The 20,964-nt window shown below is 38.3% G+C and overlaps 1 protein-coding gene across 2 annotated transcripts; it reads left to right on the top strand.

Annotated features, from left to right (window-relative positions):
- Nucleotides 1-984: 984 nt before the first annotated feature.
- Nucleotides 985-20,084, top strand: LOC112568838. Of its 2 annotated transcripts, none has more exons than XM_025246346.1 (16): nucleotides 985-1,179; nucleotides 2,880-2,984; nucleotides 3,433-3,537; nucleotides 4,634-4,798; nucleotides 6,324-6,515; nucleotides 7,048-7,209; nucleotides 7,865-8,146; nucleotides 8,888-9,024; nucleotides 9,725-9,917; nucleotides 10,926-11,198; nucleotides 11,667-11,957; nucleotides 12,746-13,078; nucleotides 14,970-15,083; nucleotides 15,629-15,676; nucleotides 16,647-17,059; nucleotides 17,842-20,084. In XM_025246346.1, exons 1-16 carry the CDS (start codon nucleotides 1,110-1,112, stop codon nucleotides 17,983-17,985), a joined length of 3,027 nt encoding a protein of 1,008 aa, XP_025102131.1. In that variant the 5' UTR covers nucleotides 985-1,109; the 3' UTR covers nucleotides 17,986-20,084. The 2 variants fall into 2 exon arrangements, with proteins under 2 accessions (XP_025102131.1, XP_025102132.1); XM_025246347.1 differs by having other exon boundaries at nucleotides 986-1,179; nucleotides 17,845-20,084.
- The last annotated feature ends 880 nt before the right edge of the window (nucleotides 20,085-20,964 follow it).

Below are 20,964 nucleotides of genomic sequence, written 5' to 3'. Positions count from 1 at the left end.
AGTTTGTTTACATGTGTACGTGTCGAGCGTACTACGAGTGGATGTGAGGGGAGCAGATGTCCGTTAAGAGACGAACCAGCAGACATCTTACCCGTCACTTCACCCGCTAGCACGGTCGTGTTCTCCCACTGTTTCCTCACATTAAGAAACACATACACACATTTACAAGTCTTACAAGTGTGATGTCTGCAGACATATTAAGGAGATAATAATAATAATATTACTTTATATAGCTCTTTGCACTACCATCGAAGGCAGGCTCAAAGTGCTTTATAAAAAAACATACAAAGACATTAATAATGAAAGTTGGTCAAAAAATCAACAAGATTTTATTTATTGTGTGTCCACGTAGTTTAGCAACTCAAGTTAAAGCCATTAGTACAAATCCCATTCTCAGACACGTGTGTAATGTATTGGAATGTACACAGTGACATAGTGCGAGCAGTAAACACAAATCACAGAAACCAGTCTGGTGCCAAGCTTCACGTGGACACATACGCCAGGGCCTTCCTCCCGTGTGTCTTCTCCATCACCGACTTGTGTGAAATTTAGTAAATTCGAAAATAGACTGCACTACAATGTTAATTGTCAAGTGAAGTACATGTAAGCTGTCACTCCATGAAAACTGTAACAGATTGTAGATGTTAAGACAATGTGCACAATGTAATACATCGTAGATAATAATATTGTGTATACACTGTAATAATACTAATACCCTGTACATATTGTGTCACACTGTAAGTTATATTGTGTACTCACTGTAGTAATACTCTGTACATACTGTTACACTGTATTTAATGTATTGTACACATTAATACTGTGTCACACTGTAAGTTATATTGTGTACTCACTGTACTTACACTCTGTACATAATGTGTCCCACTGTATTTAATGTATTGTACACATTATTACTATGTCACTCCATAAGTACTTCCTGGTGTAGTGCTGGCGGCGCGAGGACAAGGACAGTGCTGCTCACTTCACATCCTCTATCAGACGATGTCGAGGCTGTTGTAGTCAGGACTGTCAGATGACAGACGGGACCAGTGGTTGCTACAGTTAACAGTCATTGGCGAGATCGTCGAGCCCCTGACTGTGTGGTTGTGATAATGAGGGGCCTTATAATCACAGTCACTGGTGTGGTGTTGTTGCTGACTGTCTGCTCGGCTGCCTCATCGGGTGAGTAGTTCACTTCAGCATTTTATCCAGCGGCTGATGGTGAGAATTTATGTCATACACGGCAGCTGCTATCTTACTCTTCTTTACTTAAGTTGTTATGTGTGTGTGTGTGTGTTTACTCTGTTTGTGCGTGTAAATTTCCTCTACTATCTGTTAATAAATATATCAACTGGATAGACGGTAATTGCCTTCCCTCTCTTGCTGCTTGTAGTCTGTGGACCTGTTCGTGAGCTGTACTTATGTGACGTCACTTCCTGTCATCTGGATTATTTTCTGTGCTTTAACCACCTTAGTTCTTTCTATGGTCCACATCGCTGATTCGCACCCATCTTAGCCATCTTGTCGCCGTATTAATTGAATTTATATTCATAAGCAATTTAAAACTTTAAAGCGATTTCTACATGACTTCCGCGATGCCACTCATCGTTGTGATGTCCAGAACAGACAGCCTTGTAGTCTGCGGTCTGAAGTCTCTGTCTCCATTGGAACATGAGTTACTACTGAGTCCTGACTTTGTGCTCACTGGGACTGCTCGGTGTATTCTGCCGTCTCCACCTGCTCCCTGCACCTCATCTTTTTTTCCCCCAATAACACTGTCTGCCACTTATTTATGTTGAACTACCCTGTGAAGATTCGTGAGCAGGTTTTGTGTCTTGTCTTGTTGATAACCGTCCAAGTGCCAATGCCATGTTGTTTACTGCCATTGTTTCTGTTCTGTAAGTATGCTGTATAGAGTTTTGTCTGTTTTTCTTTGTGTATTTTATTTCGTTTTTGTAAAACACAATAAGATTTCTGTTTAATACAAAATGTGCTCTGTAAAGTCAATTATTATTATTGGTGATCACTGATTTGGTACATTTAGATAAAAATTAGAATGCAAAAACATTTCATATTCAATATCTTCTCCGAATTCTCGCACACGCTATTAAAAAGATAATATCTGAAAACATTAGATAACATATGTAGATAGATTTGTAATAGATGATGAATTGCTAGTAAAACTAGACAAACATCTGAGCGAGGTCATAAGGTCAAAAAGGTTTCCCTTATTCTATCTATTCACACAAACAACCCAATGCATTCAGTTAGTATTGCAGGAATATAATCTGTGAAACAGAAGTCAATCCCTCACTGGATTTTTCTAAACAAAGCAAGGGTAAGTCATTGCCCTTTTGAAAAATGAGGATTTCAAAGACAAGCATCTTGTCTCCGAAGTCATAAAATATTATGTAGACCTCGTAGATATCGAGACCCGTGTAGCCGTAGTTAAAAAAAACTCGGTGTCAAGGATGAACTTAAATAAACAGCAGATAATATATAAGGAGTCTGGGCATCACATTGCAACTACAACAAAGTTCCATGTTTTGCCTTGGACAAGCGACTTATTCTTGCTCCAGATGTCCAGTTATTGGTATTTGTTTACGATTTCGTGCATATGAGAGTATGTTTAACTGACCACATAACACGACAGAAATATTTCTAAAGGAAATAAAAAAAATATCAAATTCTTACTGCTCAACGGTGAGTTTTCAGTGCATTCCACTTAAATCCCTTGTCTTTGCCCAAAAAACTTCCTTCCGCACTCATCCACACAGACAAACACACCTACACGCCAACACAGACATATAAGCAAATACCAGGATGCAGCTCTGGCGGCTGTTCTCATGATATGCATGTCTAGGATTTCATTCTTGTTGCAGGCTGTAAGGACACGTGGTCAGCTTCCTCTTGTTGGCAGTTCCTTTACGATTGTGATCAACCTGTGCACCAACAAATGTGCCAGAAGTCTTGTGGAATATGTGACAGTACGTTTACAAGGACATCCGTCTCCATGTACTTTGGTGGAGGGCTGAGTGTTTTACTGGGTGTAATTTTAGCTGCTGACTACTTGTAAAACAACAAATCATTCTTTACAATGATTTAATAATCTCATTCTGTCGTTGCGTTGTCGCTGAGTTTATAAAATAAAGTGCATTCAATCAAAGGTAGGTCTAGTCTCACACCACTATCTCCATGATGACCTGTCCTAGACACTTACAGAACAGTTGTTTTTACAGGAACAGAGGGGTGTAAGTAGAGGATGGCTGCTGCTACCCGTGATGTCCTTAACATGTTCAGCGACTGGTGATACTTTTTCTGTGGAACTCATACATAGAACTAATTATATGGACTGGAGAACACACACGCACACGGACGTGTACACGTAAAGAACTACAAATACTTATCATTATGTGAAGTTTCTACGTGTTGCAGATTGCAAGGACGTAATGGGAGCTAAGCAGTGCTGGAATAATGTTCGTAGATGTAATGAAAGTTCCTACCAAAGAAACTGCAGGAAAACTTGTGGACTGTGTGATGGTACGTATTTACCTCAAACAGGTGTTACCATAGAGACTGATTATCGCTACAGTGACAAGAGGTCCCCTTACCTTTGTTACGTCTGTGTTACATAGTCCAGACTTAATTCTGATTGTTGTGTATCACTAGCATGAAGTACAAAGTATGTCAAAAGGTTAGATGACAAGTAGGTCAGGTGGGAAAATGAATATATCTCACCGTGTCCTGATATCTCACCTGAATGGCTCTAAGCCATTCAGAACACAAATTGAAACCTCCCCGTGGGTCGTAAAAAACTTGGACAAAAGAGTTTGCTATGAGTAGAAAGCACCATTAACACAAAAGTAACAGGAACACAAGCACAACTTAATTATATTAATATATACCGCAGTTAAAAAACCATTTAGACACTGTAGAAGTTTCATCATTATTAATTGTCACAAAGATAAAGTAGAACTCACTGCAGGATGCAACCTTACTGTCACTTGACAAACATGCGGATGACATGTCACACACAAACAGTACACAGAGACATAACACACACATGCATAGTACACACAAAGTACACACAAACATAGAAGAAACAAACAGGTTATACACAGACATAGTGCACACAAACATATCACACAGAGAAAGGATGCACACAGATATAGAACACACATAGTCCAGAAATATACTACATACCAGCAAATTAACACAAACAGGTTTAATACAAAGTACACACAAACAGGTTTAATACAAAGTACACACAAACAGGTTTAATACAAAGTACACACAAACAGGTTTAATACAAAGTACACACAAACAGGCTACAAACAGACATAGTACACAACAATATAGTACACCCAAGAACGCACAAAGAAGGTAAACACAGATATAGTACACACAAACACAGATCTAACATCGGCTACTTGCTCATTTTATGTGAGTTTTTCTGTGTAAAGTGTGTATGTACTTTTAAGCTTTCTAGTGTATAAAAGGCTTTTATCTGATTTATGACCAAAAAGAAATACTGGAAAAAGAAGAGAGAAGACTATCTTAAACTAATAATGTTTATCATTATAGTATTAAGGAGAAGTTGGCTAACCAGTCATGAATGTACTGTTTTGATGGTCAGTGTGTGCAGACATCCACGCTGATTGTAGTTCACGCAAAAGACAATGTGGAGAAACCTGGGTACTTGTTGGCTGCAGGAAGACCTGTGGGGCTTGTCATGTTCAAGATACAGGAGGACGTGAGAGTGATGACACCATGACAACAACAACCTCGACAACTGCTGAGAGTAGGAGCAAAGTTAATCTTTTCTTGCTCTTTTAGTCTGAAAATATCAACTAATATACACCATGCTTAGTACTTTAACTATTTTATTTACTCTCCCTCTCTTACACTTGATATACTAAGCAACAGTGTGTGTGTGTGTATGCCGCTGACAATGTGTGGGTCTGTTGCGTGCGACTGTGTGTATGTTAGTGTGCATGCATGTGTGCTTCTGACTGTGTGTGTGTGTGTGTGTGTTTCTTCTCTCTATCCGTCATCCCTTCCTTTCCTAGAGCTGGTCAGTGACCATGAAGCAGGTGATGTAGGACCCAAATGTTTGTGTACAAATAACAGGTCACATGCAGGGTCCTCGCCCTGTTCGCCTCACCGCATGGTGTCCTTCCTTCTCTTGTGATTATTCTGAGTACAGGAGATGTACCTTTGCATTCTGTAAAAATTTGGTTCACTGAAGATCATTCCCATCTTTAAACATTAACTATTACGACTTGTCAGTCTCATTCATAAACAACCAGTGTTCCTTTAGTCATCTCAGGAAATATCAATGTCTCCACCGTTGAAAAGGGCTTGGAAATACGAGGGACTTGGGCAGCAGGTATTTGATATCTAAACTCCGGGTGTTGTTGCTGGTGGGTGTAAACCTCATCAACCTGATTATTACTGCTGTTAGTGTTGTCATCTTTATGGGAGTCATCATGCTCAAAAGTCTCTGTTTGTCATGTTCCCTCCCACGTACCTGACAATGCTGACTGCTTCCAACTGTTTTCCATTCATGATTTCCAGCCTTGAAAGACACCATCGGAAACCATTTCTCTTAGTTCTTAGGGAACACTACATTGTTTCAGCTCATACATTAAGCATTATTTGACAAAATAAAATATTCATAAAAGTAATCATCCTGTAGGTTTAGTTTGTCGCTTGTTGTGATCTCAGATCGTTTGAAACAAAGTAGTGAGAATTTGTTTCTTTGTCACTCTGCTTGAACATCTGAACTAGGGCGCTTCTCTCTTCGGACTAATTAATCTAAACTTTTATTCCTGGTTGGACCCCATTGTTATTTATCGGGTGGTCTTGGGAGATGTTGTTGTCTGTCTTGTTACTAGTCTCAGTATGTAATCTATGTTTTCAGTACAGCAGTGCTGTTTGTGGAATAATCACTACTAGCTTTCAAGCAGGTTGTCTGATACAGTACATGAGTTACCATTAAGAGTGATTTGTACTGAAAGGTGGAACTCATCAACATGTCATGTGAATCTTGTTGTGAGGAGAACAAGGTTAAAGTCACGTGACCAATACCACTAATGACACAAAGCTGAATTTGTAGTTTGAATATAGTTTAGGTTGACCATAAAACCAGAGGATTATAACTTAGAAATTCTATGTCTTCTTAATCTGGATTAGCGTGCAGTCTTTCGTACACATCATAATTATGGTAACTCCACACGGCAAACACACTAAATATTCCACTACTACTGTTGGTGTGTTGTTTCACATTTGTGACCGTGCAGAGATAAACAATAACAAAATTGCAGAAACAAGTCAAATGGGTAACAAAGACAACCAGAACCAAATCGGAAATTGGGGAGAGTGGGAACCCTGGGAGGTGTGCAGCGCTACCTGTGGAAAAGGCGCCACAACCCGACGGCTCACGTGCTCCCCTGTTGGAGCCAAGTGTCAGGGCGACAACACAGAGACTGCTGACTGTCACCTTACAGCCTGCTGTGGTAATGTCACCTTACTTATTGTCATGGTTACAGTTATTTTACATCGCTGCTATATATATATATATTGTTATCACCTTCCTTAGTTTTGAGACAAGCTGTACATGTGCTCTAGAAGTTTGTAGACTTGTTACTCAACTTTGAGAGACTAACTGAATAGTTCTGGCAAGTTCTCTTCATTTCATGCAGGAACTAACTCAATAGAAACTCGAAAGCTGTGTTGTGCGTACAGATGCTAGATATAAAGACTACTTCATGTTGTTCCTAGTGAGTCAGACTAGGAAGGTATAGGCTTAAGACCTCACCGAGACTGTCTATAGAAAACTTATCTGCTTCTCCAGCGGCAGCTTTGAAGGAGTTAAAAACATTATATATCAGGGGAGATAACGACGCCACAAAGAGAGCGATGTCGCTCAACTTTATTATGTCGTATCCTAGACACGGTGAACCACACATTAATATCATCTACATCTTCTGGACTTGGCCACACTTTAGTCAGTTCTGACTTCAGTCCACTTGCTACTTGTCATTGCAGTTCCCCGTAATGGCATGTGGGGCGACTGGTCGACTTGTTCTTCTTCTTGCGGTGGTGGATCTCATACAAGGTCAAGGATCTGTACTGGAACCAACTCATGTGGACAACCTTGTGTCGGGAAAAGCAATGAATCCACAACCTGTAATGTTCATGCGTGTCCGAGTAAGTCAGAGTAAATAATGTAAGTCGCTAGAATGAGCTCGTCTTTACTTTTTCTCTCTTTATTTATCACTCGATCACCCTTCTCACACTTTGTCAAAATTTCTTTTTTATCCCCTTGCTCTGCCTCTACACTTTAATTTTGTATACATACAAGTGTGATTGGAAAACTAGAATAGGAGAATTGATAAAATAAAGGTTATGCTTATGGAAAAAAATATATATATAAATTAATTGTTCTTAATGTATACTTGAAAAGTGCTATTTTCATCTATATACATACATTGTAAATGTATCACTTGCAATCGTTGTCTTTAAAAGCCATGCTCAACTCATACTTTCAGAATCAGGAACGCTTTTTTTTCGTAGTCGCCATGCGTTATTTATAAGTACTCTGTGTTGTAGGAAAGCAGTGAAAGTGTAGTTCAGATAGTCTTCTTTAAGTGGAATCTCTAATATCCAGTACAGAGTGTGACCCCTGCCAGTGACTGGGTGGTCTGGTCACATGGGGTAAAATGACAGTAAATAAATGAATTAGGGGTTGCCAGACACGTCTCTATGGTATTTAGGTTTCTGTGTTTTGTGATGTTACAAATTGATGTGTAGTGTTGACATTTAACAAACACAAACAATTCATTTCAACTGTTTTTATTCCAAGGACCACCCGCTGATCTTTCCATCACCACAGACCCACAAACCTCACCATTCAGTGCCGGTGTCACGGTGACCTTAACCTGCAGCAGCCGTGACCCGGGATCTCCACCAGCGACACTAACGTGGGACACTGTGAGACATGGCATGAGGACCACTCCAGTGAATTATCGAACAACACGGCTTGAGATACCTAACCTATCAGTTGAAGACGATGGGCTGAGGGTGAAATGTCTGGCCATCAACACGGTCTCACAGAATGCAACATCATTCTTACTTCGTGTTGATGGTAAGTATTTGTGATCCTCCACAACGACACGAGTCTTAAGTCGCGCGAAGCAGTTTTGTGCTCGAGGCCCTGAAAGGTTATAGTGTCAGTTTTGTGCAGTTTGACTTTTCTTTAAAAATGGATTCCTCAGGAAAATACACTGCTGTGTTAAAATAAAAGTTAGAAAATGAATTTAAATACGTTTTAATCGAGGTACCCTACTGCCATCCGTCCTGCTTTCAGACGAAATTCAAACGCTGTTTCGATATTGTTTCCCTGTCATAACCCTATCGTGTTACACCTTGTCAGAAAGCGCGGAGTCAGTATGTTCAACTTCTTTAAAGAACGATTCAAATATTAACCAGTCAAAAAATTTGTATGCAAAAGTTTAGGAGTAAACAAACCCGGTCGGCCACCAAGCTAATCTTTGAACTCGCTTTTCTCAAAATGGCGGCCACAGTAAAAAACTTTTTGTCAAACTTCAAACTTTTCTAACTCACTCAATGTTAGGACTAGAAGAACAACTTGTGCATCAAATGAAAGTTCAGAAGTTGTACTTTTTAAAAATATGCAATTTGGCAAATTTGAAATTTACAACTTAAGACTCATTTCGTCGTGGAGGCTCACAAATGGTTTGTTTATAAAATAGAGGTAGAGGAGTATTTTATTTCGTTTCTTCTAAACGCATATACACAGCAAAAAGACGGGTTCTAAATCATTTTTTTGATATATGGTAGATACTATCATTTTGTACACTTACAGAAAAAGTATCATATGGAGAATGCCGTGCGTCGGTCAGCAGCTCCACCTGGGAGGTAACGGGTTACTGTGACATTACTAAAGTATTTTCAAGTAACAATCGGTATGACTGTCAATGGTACGAGATAAAAGGAAGTAATGTGAGTATCATTTGAATAAAATCCTATCTAAACACTCAGGATATTTTCTGTCTACTTCTTTGTGTGTCTGCCTTTTTGCTTATTTGTCAATATGATTGTTGTTGAACGAGAAGGAGTATACGAATGTCTATGTGTGTTGAGTGTGGTTTTCATAACTGTCGTTAGCATATGAAAATCTGCCAATTGCTTTTGAACTGTAGGACGAATGGTAAGATGACAGGTTCAGTTTCGATTATAAATTTAACATCAACATGTATTTTGTAAAATCCTCTAAACTTTCGCAATATGTGAATTATAATATTACTGTCATCTCTTTAGTCAAAAGACAAAATTTAACAAAGTGTTGAAGACAAAAGCAAAAGAGTAGTTTACTGTATTCAGCTGTAATATTTTAGATTGATAAATTGCATTCTCTTAAAGTTTAGTTTGAAAACAAATACAGAAGACAGTAGTTTCAAATGTTATATTTGTCTATGTGTTTCACGTGTTTTGGGCTTGTTGTATACTTTGTAAGCATCACGTGTTGGCCCGAGTTACTTTAGAGCTAGATGGGAACTTATTTATATACTATTTAAAGTCTTTCACTGTTGTTTTAAAGCCACAAGGAAGAGGATTTTAGAATTTTTTAACAACAGAAAGAAAATTTGTTCGACAAGCTACAGGTTTTTGATTAATAACTATATTTTTATGTTCTGCATAGCCATACAATATCCCAAGTTCCTTCAATCGGTCTCTAATCACACCTGGAGGGAAACTACAGAGTGGAAAGTGTAGCTTCCAGACAAATATTTCTCACGACTTTCCTCAAGGGCGTGAATCAAGCAGAGAACTTAAATATAAAATGTACTTTAACCCTGGAGGTACATGGAGCTCTATTGTCAATGTTGCTGTAGGTAGGTAAACAAGTCTCTCTTTGTATGTAATAATTCATTTCACATTTTCTGTCATTTTGTCAGTATATGGACGTGATTATGTAGCTTCAAAAAAGATTTTTATGACATCAGGTTTTGTAAATGTTTCTTTTTTGTTACTCCCATATCTTCAATGATCCAATAAAGCTCCTTTGAGCTTATTTCTTAAAATTAATGTTTGAAGAGAACAGATACTCCTGAGTTTTCTACTTACAGTTATTTTGGTATGAAATGCAGACATCACGGTAACAATCAACATACACCTGTTTGTATGATTTGTGTAAAATATGTCAGCAGACAATAAAAGATGACACACTGACTTCATCGTGTGACACTTTTAATTCCATAGTAAACTTCTCTATTAGCACCTTCATCCTCAACAATCCCTTAACCTTACTGACCAAAGACTCAACTTCTGCATTTCGTTGCTGACTATTCTCATTTCATTTGGGACCAACATTTAGTAATCCACTTACACATTATTTCTAGTGACTGAACTGTCAGAAATTACAGCTTGGAAGAAGATCTTTAGACCACACGGATACTGCTTCATCTTTGTTTATACGAGGCATATTTCTCACCACTTTATAACTGCGGTTACAGGGCTAAAACACCTGTGGGATCGGATCACCGCGTTATTTCCAGGAGTAAAACAGCTTCTGTGGTGTCATCCATTTTACAATTATTAATAAAACTAGACATTTGCCCTAGAATACAAGAAGTTGTCTTAGTCTTATGGCAACGACTTACCCTCGCTACCTAACTATCATTACTGAAGGAAATGAAAATAAAGATACCGGCTGATGTGAATATTAATAAAAGGGTTGCAGATTCACTAACCTTCGTAAAAGGAATTTGCTGTTATCTTTTTATTTTTAACTGACATACCTGACTCACCTGTTTAACTAGGTAAAACCCAGGCAGAGTTTACCGCAGTTCGCTTTTTTGTAAGATGTTCCTAAGACTTTTTTGTCTATTCACCTGCAACAGTTTCTCCCAAGGCACCGACACTCATCTGCCCAGCTGAAGTCATGGAAGGCTCGCACATCAACTGCACGTGCAACACAAGCAATGTAGGAGAGCCACAAGGTCGTCTGCTTTTACTTTTTAATGACCAGCTACAACACACGAGACAGTATGGTCAGAAGGTCATCTTCTTGTCACGCGACGCTCGCCGTGAGGACAACAATGCCAGAATCAGTTGTCGTCTACACTGGGCGAGAAACATGTCAGCTGACAGGGACTGGACACTCCGCGTAATGTGTACTGTCATCACTAATTTTGTGTCATATTTATAATTTGTAAATGATCATGCAAATGCTCGTGTGCACGTTTGTGACATCGGATGGATGGACTAAATGTGGAGGATGGATGCCTACAGCGTCTGGACACCCAGTGTAATATGTGTTTGTGATCAATAGTTTTGGTTCAATTGTAATTTGTCTTGTACGGCGAGCTAGCGAAACCATGCACGTGCTTATGTGTGCGTATGTGTTTAAATATGAGTGCACATGTTTGATAATACATGCATAAAGTGACACATCAAAAGGTAGATGATGGATGGATAAGTGAAATAGGTAGATGGATGGACGCACATATATTTACATAATACGGATCAATGGAGGAATGATAAAGGATGGTTGATGAACCAATATTTTCTCTGCACATGAATAAAGTAATAATTACGGGTGGCAATCCGTTGTTTTAATCTGACACATCTTTTTATTTCAGATCCCCCTGAGATGCCTTCTTTACTAATCGACAGCCAAACTACCATCAAGTACACCACGAATATCAGCAACAGTGTTTACTTTACATGTAGAGTAGGTGCCGGCAACGTACAGAGTCTGGAACTACTAAAGGTCACAAGAAATGGATCACAAATACTTAAAGGCCTTAGTAGTTCTTATCCCTACTTCAGAATGCAGAAAGCAGGATGTGGTGACTCGGGTATCTACTATTGTCGGGCTGGCAACAAACTGGGACAAACTAACTCCACGTCAGTACACCTCAATGTGCTGTGTAAGTAGTGTATGTCATTAAAATATTACATCCTCCCCTGGCACCTCACGGTCACAATCTCTCACTGACTAGTAGAAAATAAACTTCATTAGAGAGTGTGTAGTGTCAGTTTGGTAGATAACTAGAAAACGTTAAGGACGTTAAACTGTTTTGAGCCATTTGTCACTTTTGGTTGGATATTTTTTTTACTCTCCAAAAATTAAAGAAAATCTGAGTAATATACATTACTTGGATTCCACGAAAACATACAATATTACTACCCTGGAATTAGCTTTGATTTGGAGCTGCAAGATCCAAATCGCGAGGAAATCTTTAAGGTCAAGATTGAAGATAAACTTTCTGGACTGTGATGTAGACACATTTGTTGGAAACATCAAAGAGGTGCTACTGTCAACCCAAAAAGCGCTATGGCGTCAAAAAAAGAAGAAACAACCATGAGTTGTCACCCATCTTTATGACCAAAGCAGGGTCTTGAAAAAAGAAAATAAGCCCAAAGCGGCTGCCAAGCACGAAAAAAGCAAATTGCGTCATCAGAGGAGGAGAACTTGATCATCAAGGATTGACAGTAAAAAGGCTTTCCAACTACCAATAAGTGAAAAGTTGACCTTTGATGTCCTCCTATGCTCAGAAATTTGTTGGCTTTTTTCACACAGCTTTCGCTGAGTCGTCAAATCCCAATAAATGCAATTAAAAGAACAAACAAAATGAGTGAGATCTCAGAGACTGAATAAGTTAACCAGAAAGAATTTCGCTAATAAGATTTCATTACAATTTTTTTTTTATGTTAGGTTCGCCAAAACTAGTCAACGGCACCTCAACAAAACCCAAAGAGCTAAAGGTCACGGAAGGGTCGCAAGGTCAGTTGACCTTTGAGGTGATGAGCAACCCAGCTCCAACTATCGATGTTTTCAGCTACCATCAAGGAGAAAGTGTGTCCAAGGAGGAGCCAGTAAGAGCTGATCTTTTTACTGGGAAATGCGAGCAAAATACGCCCGACCTTCACCTGGCGACCTGCACGTTGTCCACTGTAGACGCTATGAACAAAGATAACGGAATGTACAATGTCAAGGTTAGGAACTCAGGAGGATCCATTAATGTACCCTTCACACTGATTGTGGACGGTAGGTATTTGGGTTTGATCATATCTTAATGTCAAAATCATGGCATTTACTGAGCTTTCTATTGATATGATCCTCATACCCATGAGTGTATTCCTCCTCTTCCTCCTCCTCATCAATTATCATCATCGTCGTCATCGTTGTCATAGTAGTCGTCTTCATTATCACAATCTTCCTTGTTGTCATCCTCTTATCTAGCCTCTTTTTACACCACAACTGCTCTACGTTTCTGAAAACAACAAGAGTCGAGTAACCCAATAATTCAACAAATGTAGCTCCTGTTGAAAATCATGTTCTTAAAATGTCTGGATTGCCAGTCGACTTCCACTCACACCACGATGAAGTAGGGTGTTCAGTCAAGTTAATATCTGACTTACTGATTTATTCATTCAATGAGGCTGTCATTCATTTATTAAATAAATTTTTAATTCCGACTGTCATTTATTTATTTGTCTATGATAAAAGGCAGAGGTTTCAATAACGGATTTGTCAGAACATTGTCTAGCGTTGTGCTAATTTTCATCAGCACTTTCTTACATTCTCAAAAATTATCATGACTTGTTTATATTTAATAACAACCCATAGGCATAATCATAATGACTGTCTCAAAACAAACACTCTTTGTGTTCATATTGAGGAGAATGTCATCGCCATAGATGCAGTCCTTACGGTTTGGTACTACTGCCAAAATATACATTTTTAAAAATGGAGATACACTACAATACACTACAATTGTAATGCACTACTACAATAGAGATTACAACTTTTGACAAATCAACTGCTTTTTCGGTTTCTAAATAATGTATTTCAAAACCAGAAGTGCAAAAGTACATTTGTTTCTTGTGCACGTTCAGGTTGCGCAGAAAGAGAAATAAGCTGAAAAGCTCTTTTCGCCAATCTGAAGATAAAATTTCTGGGACCACATGCACGAATAATCCTAATCGCGATTACCTTATACCCACAGAGACCGGAAATGGGTATAAAGATCTCTGTGGAGAAGTAATCGCAAATAAAGATTATTCGAATTGTGTGTGCATGAGTCACTATTGGTCCCAAATACTTCTTCGCGATTAGTGGCTGAATAAATGAAGGTATTTTTAAAAGCAGATGAAAATCTGATGACCTTTCAGTGAAGACTCAGGACACATAACTACTTCCTGTGACACTGTTTCACCAAGCACGAATTTCTTGATGAAAAAAGCTTACTTCACTGAGTCTGAAGTCATTACCTTGATCAGGTCACCCACGAGAACTCTCTTTACAGTCACATTAAGTCTGATTAATCCACTAATCCACTCGCCGCACGCGTCTTGGAAACTTTAAGTCGCAAAATAGTTTACTGTATGAGCACTTCTACCAACGATGTTAAAGACCTATTCTGATTCGCTTGCCAGTAATTTTTCTTAATAATGGCGACTTTTGATGATTTTGTGCATTAACCTATTTTATTTTGGGTTTTCTCGCCTTATTTCTACTGCTTCCAATTTGTGTCTGTGTCAGATTGTTTAAACTGAATTTTTGTTTCCTTTCCTTGTGAATGAACCCAAAGTTATATTGTCCCAAACTGGTCAATGGTTTAAGACTACGTCTATCAAACTGATGTCCGTTTACCCTCCTCCGTTCTATTTACAGTACTTCTATGAATTTGGTTCCCTGACAGAAATTTGTCTTGGAAATTGTGAAATGATAGATTGTGGTTGTTCTACAATCTCTACTTAACACGGCCACCATGACCTCCTAGTCCCGATCCTTTGCTGGAAACGTGACAAGTTCGGTTTTTAGAAAATATGCACTTTAGCTTACAAAATCTGCATTTGTTATCTTAATACTGTTGACAAATTTTTATGCATTGTTCTTGTAAATTGAAAATTTAGTAATTATTCATTTTCTTCAGCCCAAGAATCAACAGGCAATGACTCTTCGCTCTCTTGGATTGGACTCGTCATTGCCCTTCTAATTATAATCGTCATCGGAGTTCTTATTGTGTTCTTTGTCAGGAGACGAAGAGGTCAGTAATTACAATCGTGTACTTGCCTGTCCCTACCAAAGTCACTACCGCCATATTCACTACAATCTACCCAATTACAGAGACCTTATCTATATCTTTAAAAAGTTAATTCGGGAATGTCTTTACTATGGAAAGACACGGCCCTGAACTTTGACAGAATTTTTATTTTTAGCTATCTTGAGATTATGGCATATTATTTGAATGTTTAACACTTCCTCTATCCACTACTGCTTGGAATAAAAAAAATACGCCACAATCAACAATAACAAGAAATGTGTAAGCTTCCTGAGTGTTCTCACTTGACAATATTTACTTCTGTCTTTTTTCTCCTGTATTCTATTAAGTGCAGGAAGTCCTGCTACTACAGCAAGAAACGCCTGTAATTATCTTATTTCCCTGGCTATTTTGTCCTTAATGTATCCTCATTTAATCGCCAATCTTGTTCGTTTCTTTAATCTATCATTCTGTCATCAATGCTCTTTCCTAAACGTTATGATTACACCTTATAATCAAAATTCTTAAAGTTGGTCAATATTATTCTCCAGCTGCACAAACCAAAACTTCTGAGGATAAAAAGAAAATTTCTTCTGCAGGTAAGTTTCTTCTTCAGATTAGTCGTTTTCTGCAAGAATTTGGCACCGTAATGGATTCTTTTATGTAAACATCCACGATTTCTAGTACACTGCTTAACTTTTTAAAAACATAAATATGATCAACTATTTTGAAGACCTGTTATCATTAGCAGCGCCAGCAACAGTAGTAGTAGCTGCTGTTTTTTAAAATTACTATTGTATGAAAAGACTTCGTATAAAGATAATTACTTGTGAGCAAAATCTAAGAAAAAAAAACACATATTGTGACTGTTTACTGTCTTGTTTACTTTTTGTCCTCCCATAAAGTCCCTCGTGACCTAAAGCAGTTTGACAGCATTCAGATGCCACTGTATTGTAGATGTATATGTCCAGTGGTCTTTGTCGTATTGTTTCTGTTACTTTGATTCTTACCAGCAAAGTCATGAAGACCTTTAAGATGTATAATTTGTCTTCATTGGTTTGATCGACCTCTACGTGTGAAACACAAAACTTAGTGAATTGAAAAGAAGACAAGGAGTTCGATTGTAAAGGAAATCAATTCCGCAAATGATTAGAATTTTTCTTTTTTTTTTTTTGTTCAATGACATGAAAAGTGTGGTTTATTCCCGTTTTAATATTATACACGTATCTATGAATGTCTGACAAACCTCTGTCACTTTTGACCGTGCGACAATTAATTTATTTGTTCATTGCTTCTACTTCATGTTTTCATTTTTTAATTGAGTGAGTACCCGAGTTGTTAGAGTAGTGGAGACAAGCGGACACTGGTCAGTATGATGAGCATGTGGTACAGCATACCTAGCCAGGTGGCTCAGCTGTTTAACGGGTACCTGAGCCTTTAAAATATTATTTGTGTGGGTAAGCCAGCAAGGGAGAGGAGAAAGAAAATATTAAAATGTTTGACAATGACTCATCTCGCAATCACCTACAGAGGTTTGGCACACCCGGCCCCAAGATGCTTTCTTTGCAGCCATTGCGCGCCGTAACTTTGAAGACCCCGTGTACTACAACGTTACTGTAGCTGACGTCACCATGCCGTCATCAGCCGCGACTATGACGTCAGCAACCTGTACCATACACAACGGCTCTGCTGCACTGACGTCACCAAATGATAACGTCTACACTAATTACGAGAAGAAGACGTCACTCAATGACAGAGGAGAGTCCAGCGCCGGCACAGCCTCAGACGATCTCTACGCCGTCGTGGAAAAGACCCAGAAGTCCTCTGAGAACTCTGGGAAGCCCGCGAAACCCGCGCCAATGCCTAAACCCAAGAGGTTGGGTTCTGCTTCGGGGAAATCAGGAGATAATGGCGGACAGGGTCAGTCTCAAAACGACAGCTTAGTCCAGGAGAGCGGAGACCACTCACCTCCAACCACCGAGGCAAGTAAAGATTGAAGTCCTTTAAATATTTATTTTATAAAATTGTCAGTAAGATCAGATCATAGAACAAGTTTGATAGGTTTAGTTAGAAACCATTACATATAATAAAATTGAAAGATCTTTTGTTTTCTGATGATGGAGAGAGGAAAATAAAAGCAAGCAGAAGGTGAGTGATTCAATGAAAAAGTCTTCCACTTGATTGCGTCTGATTCTCAGATAGTCATTTACTTGGTGAAATGTTAGTTCTTCTTTGCTCAGTTCTTCTCTTCCTTATTAAGCCAAAACTTTATCGACACTGATTACAAGATACTAATTACATGATGGCGGTTCGCCAAAGCTGAGAAAATAACTCATTTCTGTTCCGCTCGCGAAGCACAACCCTTCAGATGTCAAACATTTTCGTGTTAGCTTTGCTCAAGAGGTCAAAGCCATGACCTTTTTCACGAAGTAAATACTTCCTTACCCAAGCTTTCGTTTCTCCCTTTTTGCTATTACCACTGTTTGCCTGCCGTGTGTCTATACACAACTAGTCCATAAATTCAATTTTAATTATGTTGTATGTTTAAAACTTTGTGTGCGCTTTCCACCGAGATAACTTTGATGACTAAATCCATCAAAAAACATGGGTTTTTTTTCAAAATACAACTCGTCAGTGGTAAAGCGTCAGTAATGAAATAGTAAGCTTCCATAAAAGTAGTCTACTGCATTTTTTTCTGCTTTCTAATGTCATTGTAAGTTTTCTCGCATTTTGACATGTGCGTGACGCCATACAATCCCATCAGCAGGCGGCCAACGCGACAGTCAACGAGGAAGGTCTCTTCTACACGGAACTGGACTTCTCCCAGCACCGCCCTCAGTCACAACGACCTCTTCCTCAGAAGGAGGAAACGAACTATGCAGCCATCAACTTCAAGCTGCAGAAGTGAGAGGTCGACACGAGGACAGTTGATGAGAACTGGAGGGTGTGGAGTTCGGGGCTTTTCTAGTCACACTCCACTTTTCTTTTCCTGCCTAGCCTTGCTCTTCCTGATTAGCTCGTCTCTGTACTTCCGTCATGCAGCTTCATCATAGTGACAGAAACTGGTCCTTTAGTTCTTGAGTAAATAAAATAAAATAAAATAAAATAAAATAAAATAAAATAATAGCAATGTCCTCATCATTTAGGTGGGCTCCAAGCGTTTTACAAAAACTTATCAATTATCAGTAACAGTTATGGACGCAAGGTCGTCAGTTCTGGAACAAGGGAAGTATGAGTTATCACCAAGTAGTTGAGGAAATCCATGAAGTGAGAGGCAGGGTAAACACACTGATCATCGAGCTTGTAGTCGACGACCTTTAAAATTAAAAATGTCAGAATGACTGTTTATTTTGCTGATGGAAGGCGGAAGTTGCATTTGTTGTGCAAGAAAAATATTTTTGCACGAATCACCTCGTTCAGATAACAAGGTGATTTTACTAAGGAATAAAGTATTCACAGAACAATCACTCAACCATAATTCAGGTCTTTACTGAGGTGGGAAAGTGAGAAAAAAAGAGAGGCCAAAGGTTATCTCCTTTTCAGGGAAAGTTTTGCGGCGTGAGAATACAAGATTATAAGAAACCACATTGCAAATAGTATATGTAAATACATTTCTGTTATGTACACAGTGTTGAGACTGATTTCTGTATCATAATAATTTGCTTGTATTTAAATGTTTTCGTTAAGCTTGGACATTTTTTTTGGATGTTGTGATCTTTGTAAATAATCTGCTGTATAAGAAATAATGATAATAATAGTGTACGAATGATTATTTAAGATCAATACTTTTCACAATTTTTACACATTTCTTTAACTTAAAATAATATTTTTTATGTATTGTGTCAAGAAATGTTTAGTTGATCTTCACGTTTTCATTAGCTTCTCTAAACAATCCTTTTTATTAAGAGCTGCTACACTCTTTTATTTTCAAAAGCAAGGCACTTTGTGCATACGTTAAACTTTTACAATTGTCTTTGCATTTTAACGTTTTAGTTTGTTTTTTTTTTGTTTTTTTTTTTGAGACTTACAAAAATGTCGACTATCATCAACATTTATTTCCGACATATCCTTTTGCCCGTAGAGAAGCATTTTTTTTTTATAAACACTAGTGTTCATTGTTTTAAATCTTCGGTTTTAAGATGCAATTTTCGTAAATTGTCTTCCCCACCCATCAATGCTTTCGAACAATAACAAAATAATGTCAGCGAAACCTTCCTGTCAACTGTTTGGCTGATGTCTGCCCCTCTACAACATGGCGTGTAACGGACATCCCTCTCAGTTGAGCCCCACTACAGTTCAGACCCTTGTGGACCAGGGACTTGTACATGTAGAAACACTTGATCTCCTGCACAGCACCACTCTGAAGTTTTAGTCACATAATTAAAATGGTGTGAGTGTGATTATTTCACTAAGTCAGAGGTCAGGGATGTTGAGTTTCACTACCACTGTAAGAGGTTTACACACACACACACACATGATCTGTGTCTCTTCTAGTCAGAGATACATCCTGCAGATGAAGCAAATCTTATTAAGAAGTTAAATTTCCTGTTTTATATACAAAGAGGATCAGAATCAAGATTAAGACAGTATTTGACTTTCGTACACATGGGATTTATATTTAAATTTTAGTTTTCATGATTTTGTCTTCATCATCACAGCCATGTTTCTTTTTATCAATTTATTTTCTCTTGATGCAGCTCATTCAACTCATGTTCTGTAGTTTTAGTACCATGAAAACCTCATGGGCTTTGTAGGATGCACGATTTTTCGTAAGATTATTGAGGCAACCATTAATGTAGATGTTTAAACATTCGCTTGTCACTGCTGCAGTTCCGGGTTCAAATCTCGTCTCGGACACTGTCTGTGACACCAGTTCGCAGGCCTGGCTGGCGGTTGTCCCCCTTCCTCTCCCCGAGGTGGAAACATTTTCTTGCCAAACCAGCCAATCAATGAGATTACTTGTGTTATTTGTGTTATTTATTTATATTTTATGCTTGGCACTTAGAAAAAAATATAACCACTGATGTAAATCTAAACTCGATGTTGCTTGTATGGTAGTCAAGAATTGAATGAACCTCATCTTTTTTTAATGTGAACAATTTTTTCTGAATAACATATTTTGAGCACGCTTTTATTTTTTTTCTGAATAACGTTTGGATTCATTAAACAACAAAATTAAAAAGAGACTTTGTTTTTGCTATTCACTTGTGTTTTAATAACATGTATTTTTAACAAAAAAGGAAACACCTGCACGTTTCAGTGAAATATTTTCCTTTTCGTTCCGGGGATAAAAAAAAACCTTTGAAATACCCATCATCAAGGCAATAACAAGGAAATGTTTACTTTAAGACTTAGAATTTTGTGAAAAGCAGCCCTGTAGTAATTTTGTTTCCCTCTATTTTTCGGTTTTTAAATCCTCTTCTAGAGAGCGAAGCATGTTCGCATTTCCCTTATGGTAAATGTCTAATTTCTGAAGTGAAAAAGGTCTGATGAAATCATGTCCTTGTTTGGAGAAAGATTTATTCTTGATAAGAGCACACGCAATGCTAGCCACCCCTGATGGTCAATCTTGTACCCCAGTGGTCATTCTTTGCTGATTGTTTACATCTGGCTGGACAGATGCCCTCGCCTCCCTTCGCGGAACCGAATCCATTCTTACATGACATTTGATGGCAACCTAAGAGAACAAGTAGTCAAAGTTTTAATTAATGCACTTAAATTCAATATTAATAAATTTTATGAAGCATTTGATGAGAATTGATGGAAGGAAGCAGCCGACAGCATAACGAGAACGACACCACTCCTCCCTTAACCACCACATGAAAAAGGACTCAGGAGGCCAGGGAACGATCCTATGACCCTTTGAGAGACAATGGTTGATGGCAAC

The sequence above is a fragment of the Pomacea canaliculata genome, linkage group LG7 (assembly GCF_003073045.1).
Source record: "Pomacea canaliculata isolate SZHN2017 linkage group LG7, ASM307304v1, whole genome shotgun sequence".
NCBI classification, from domain to species: domain Eukaryota; kingdom Metazoa; phylum Mollusca; class Gastropoda; order Architaenioglossa; family Ampullariidae; genus Pomacea; species Pomacea canaliculata.
Note: the sequence above shows the minus strand (reverse complement) of the source record. Positions and strands in the feature narration are given on the sequence as shown.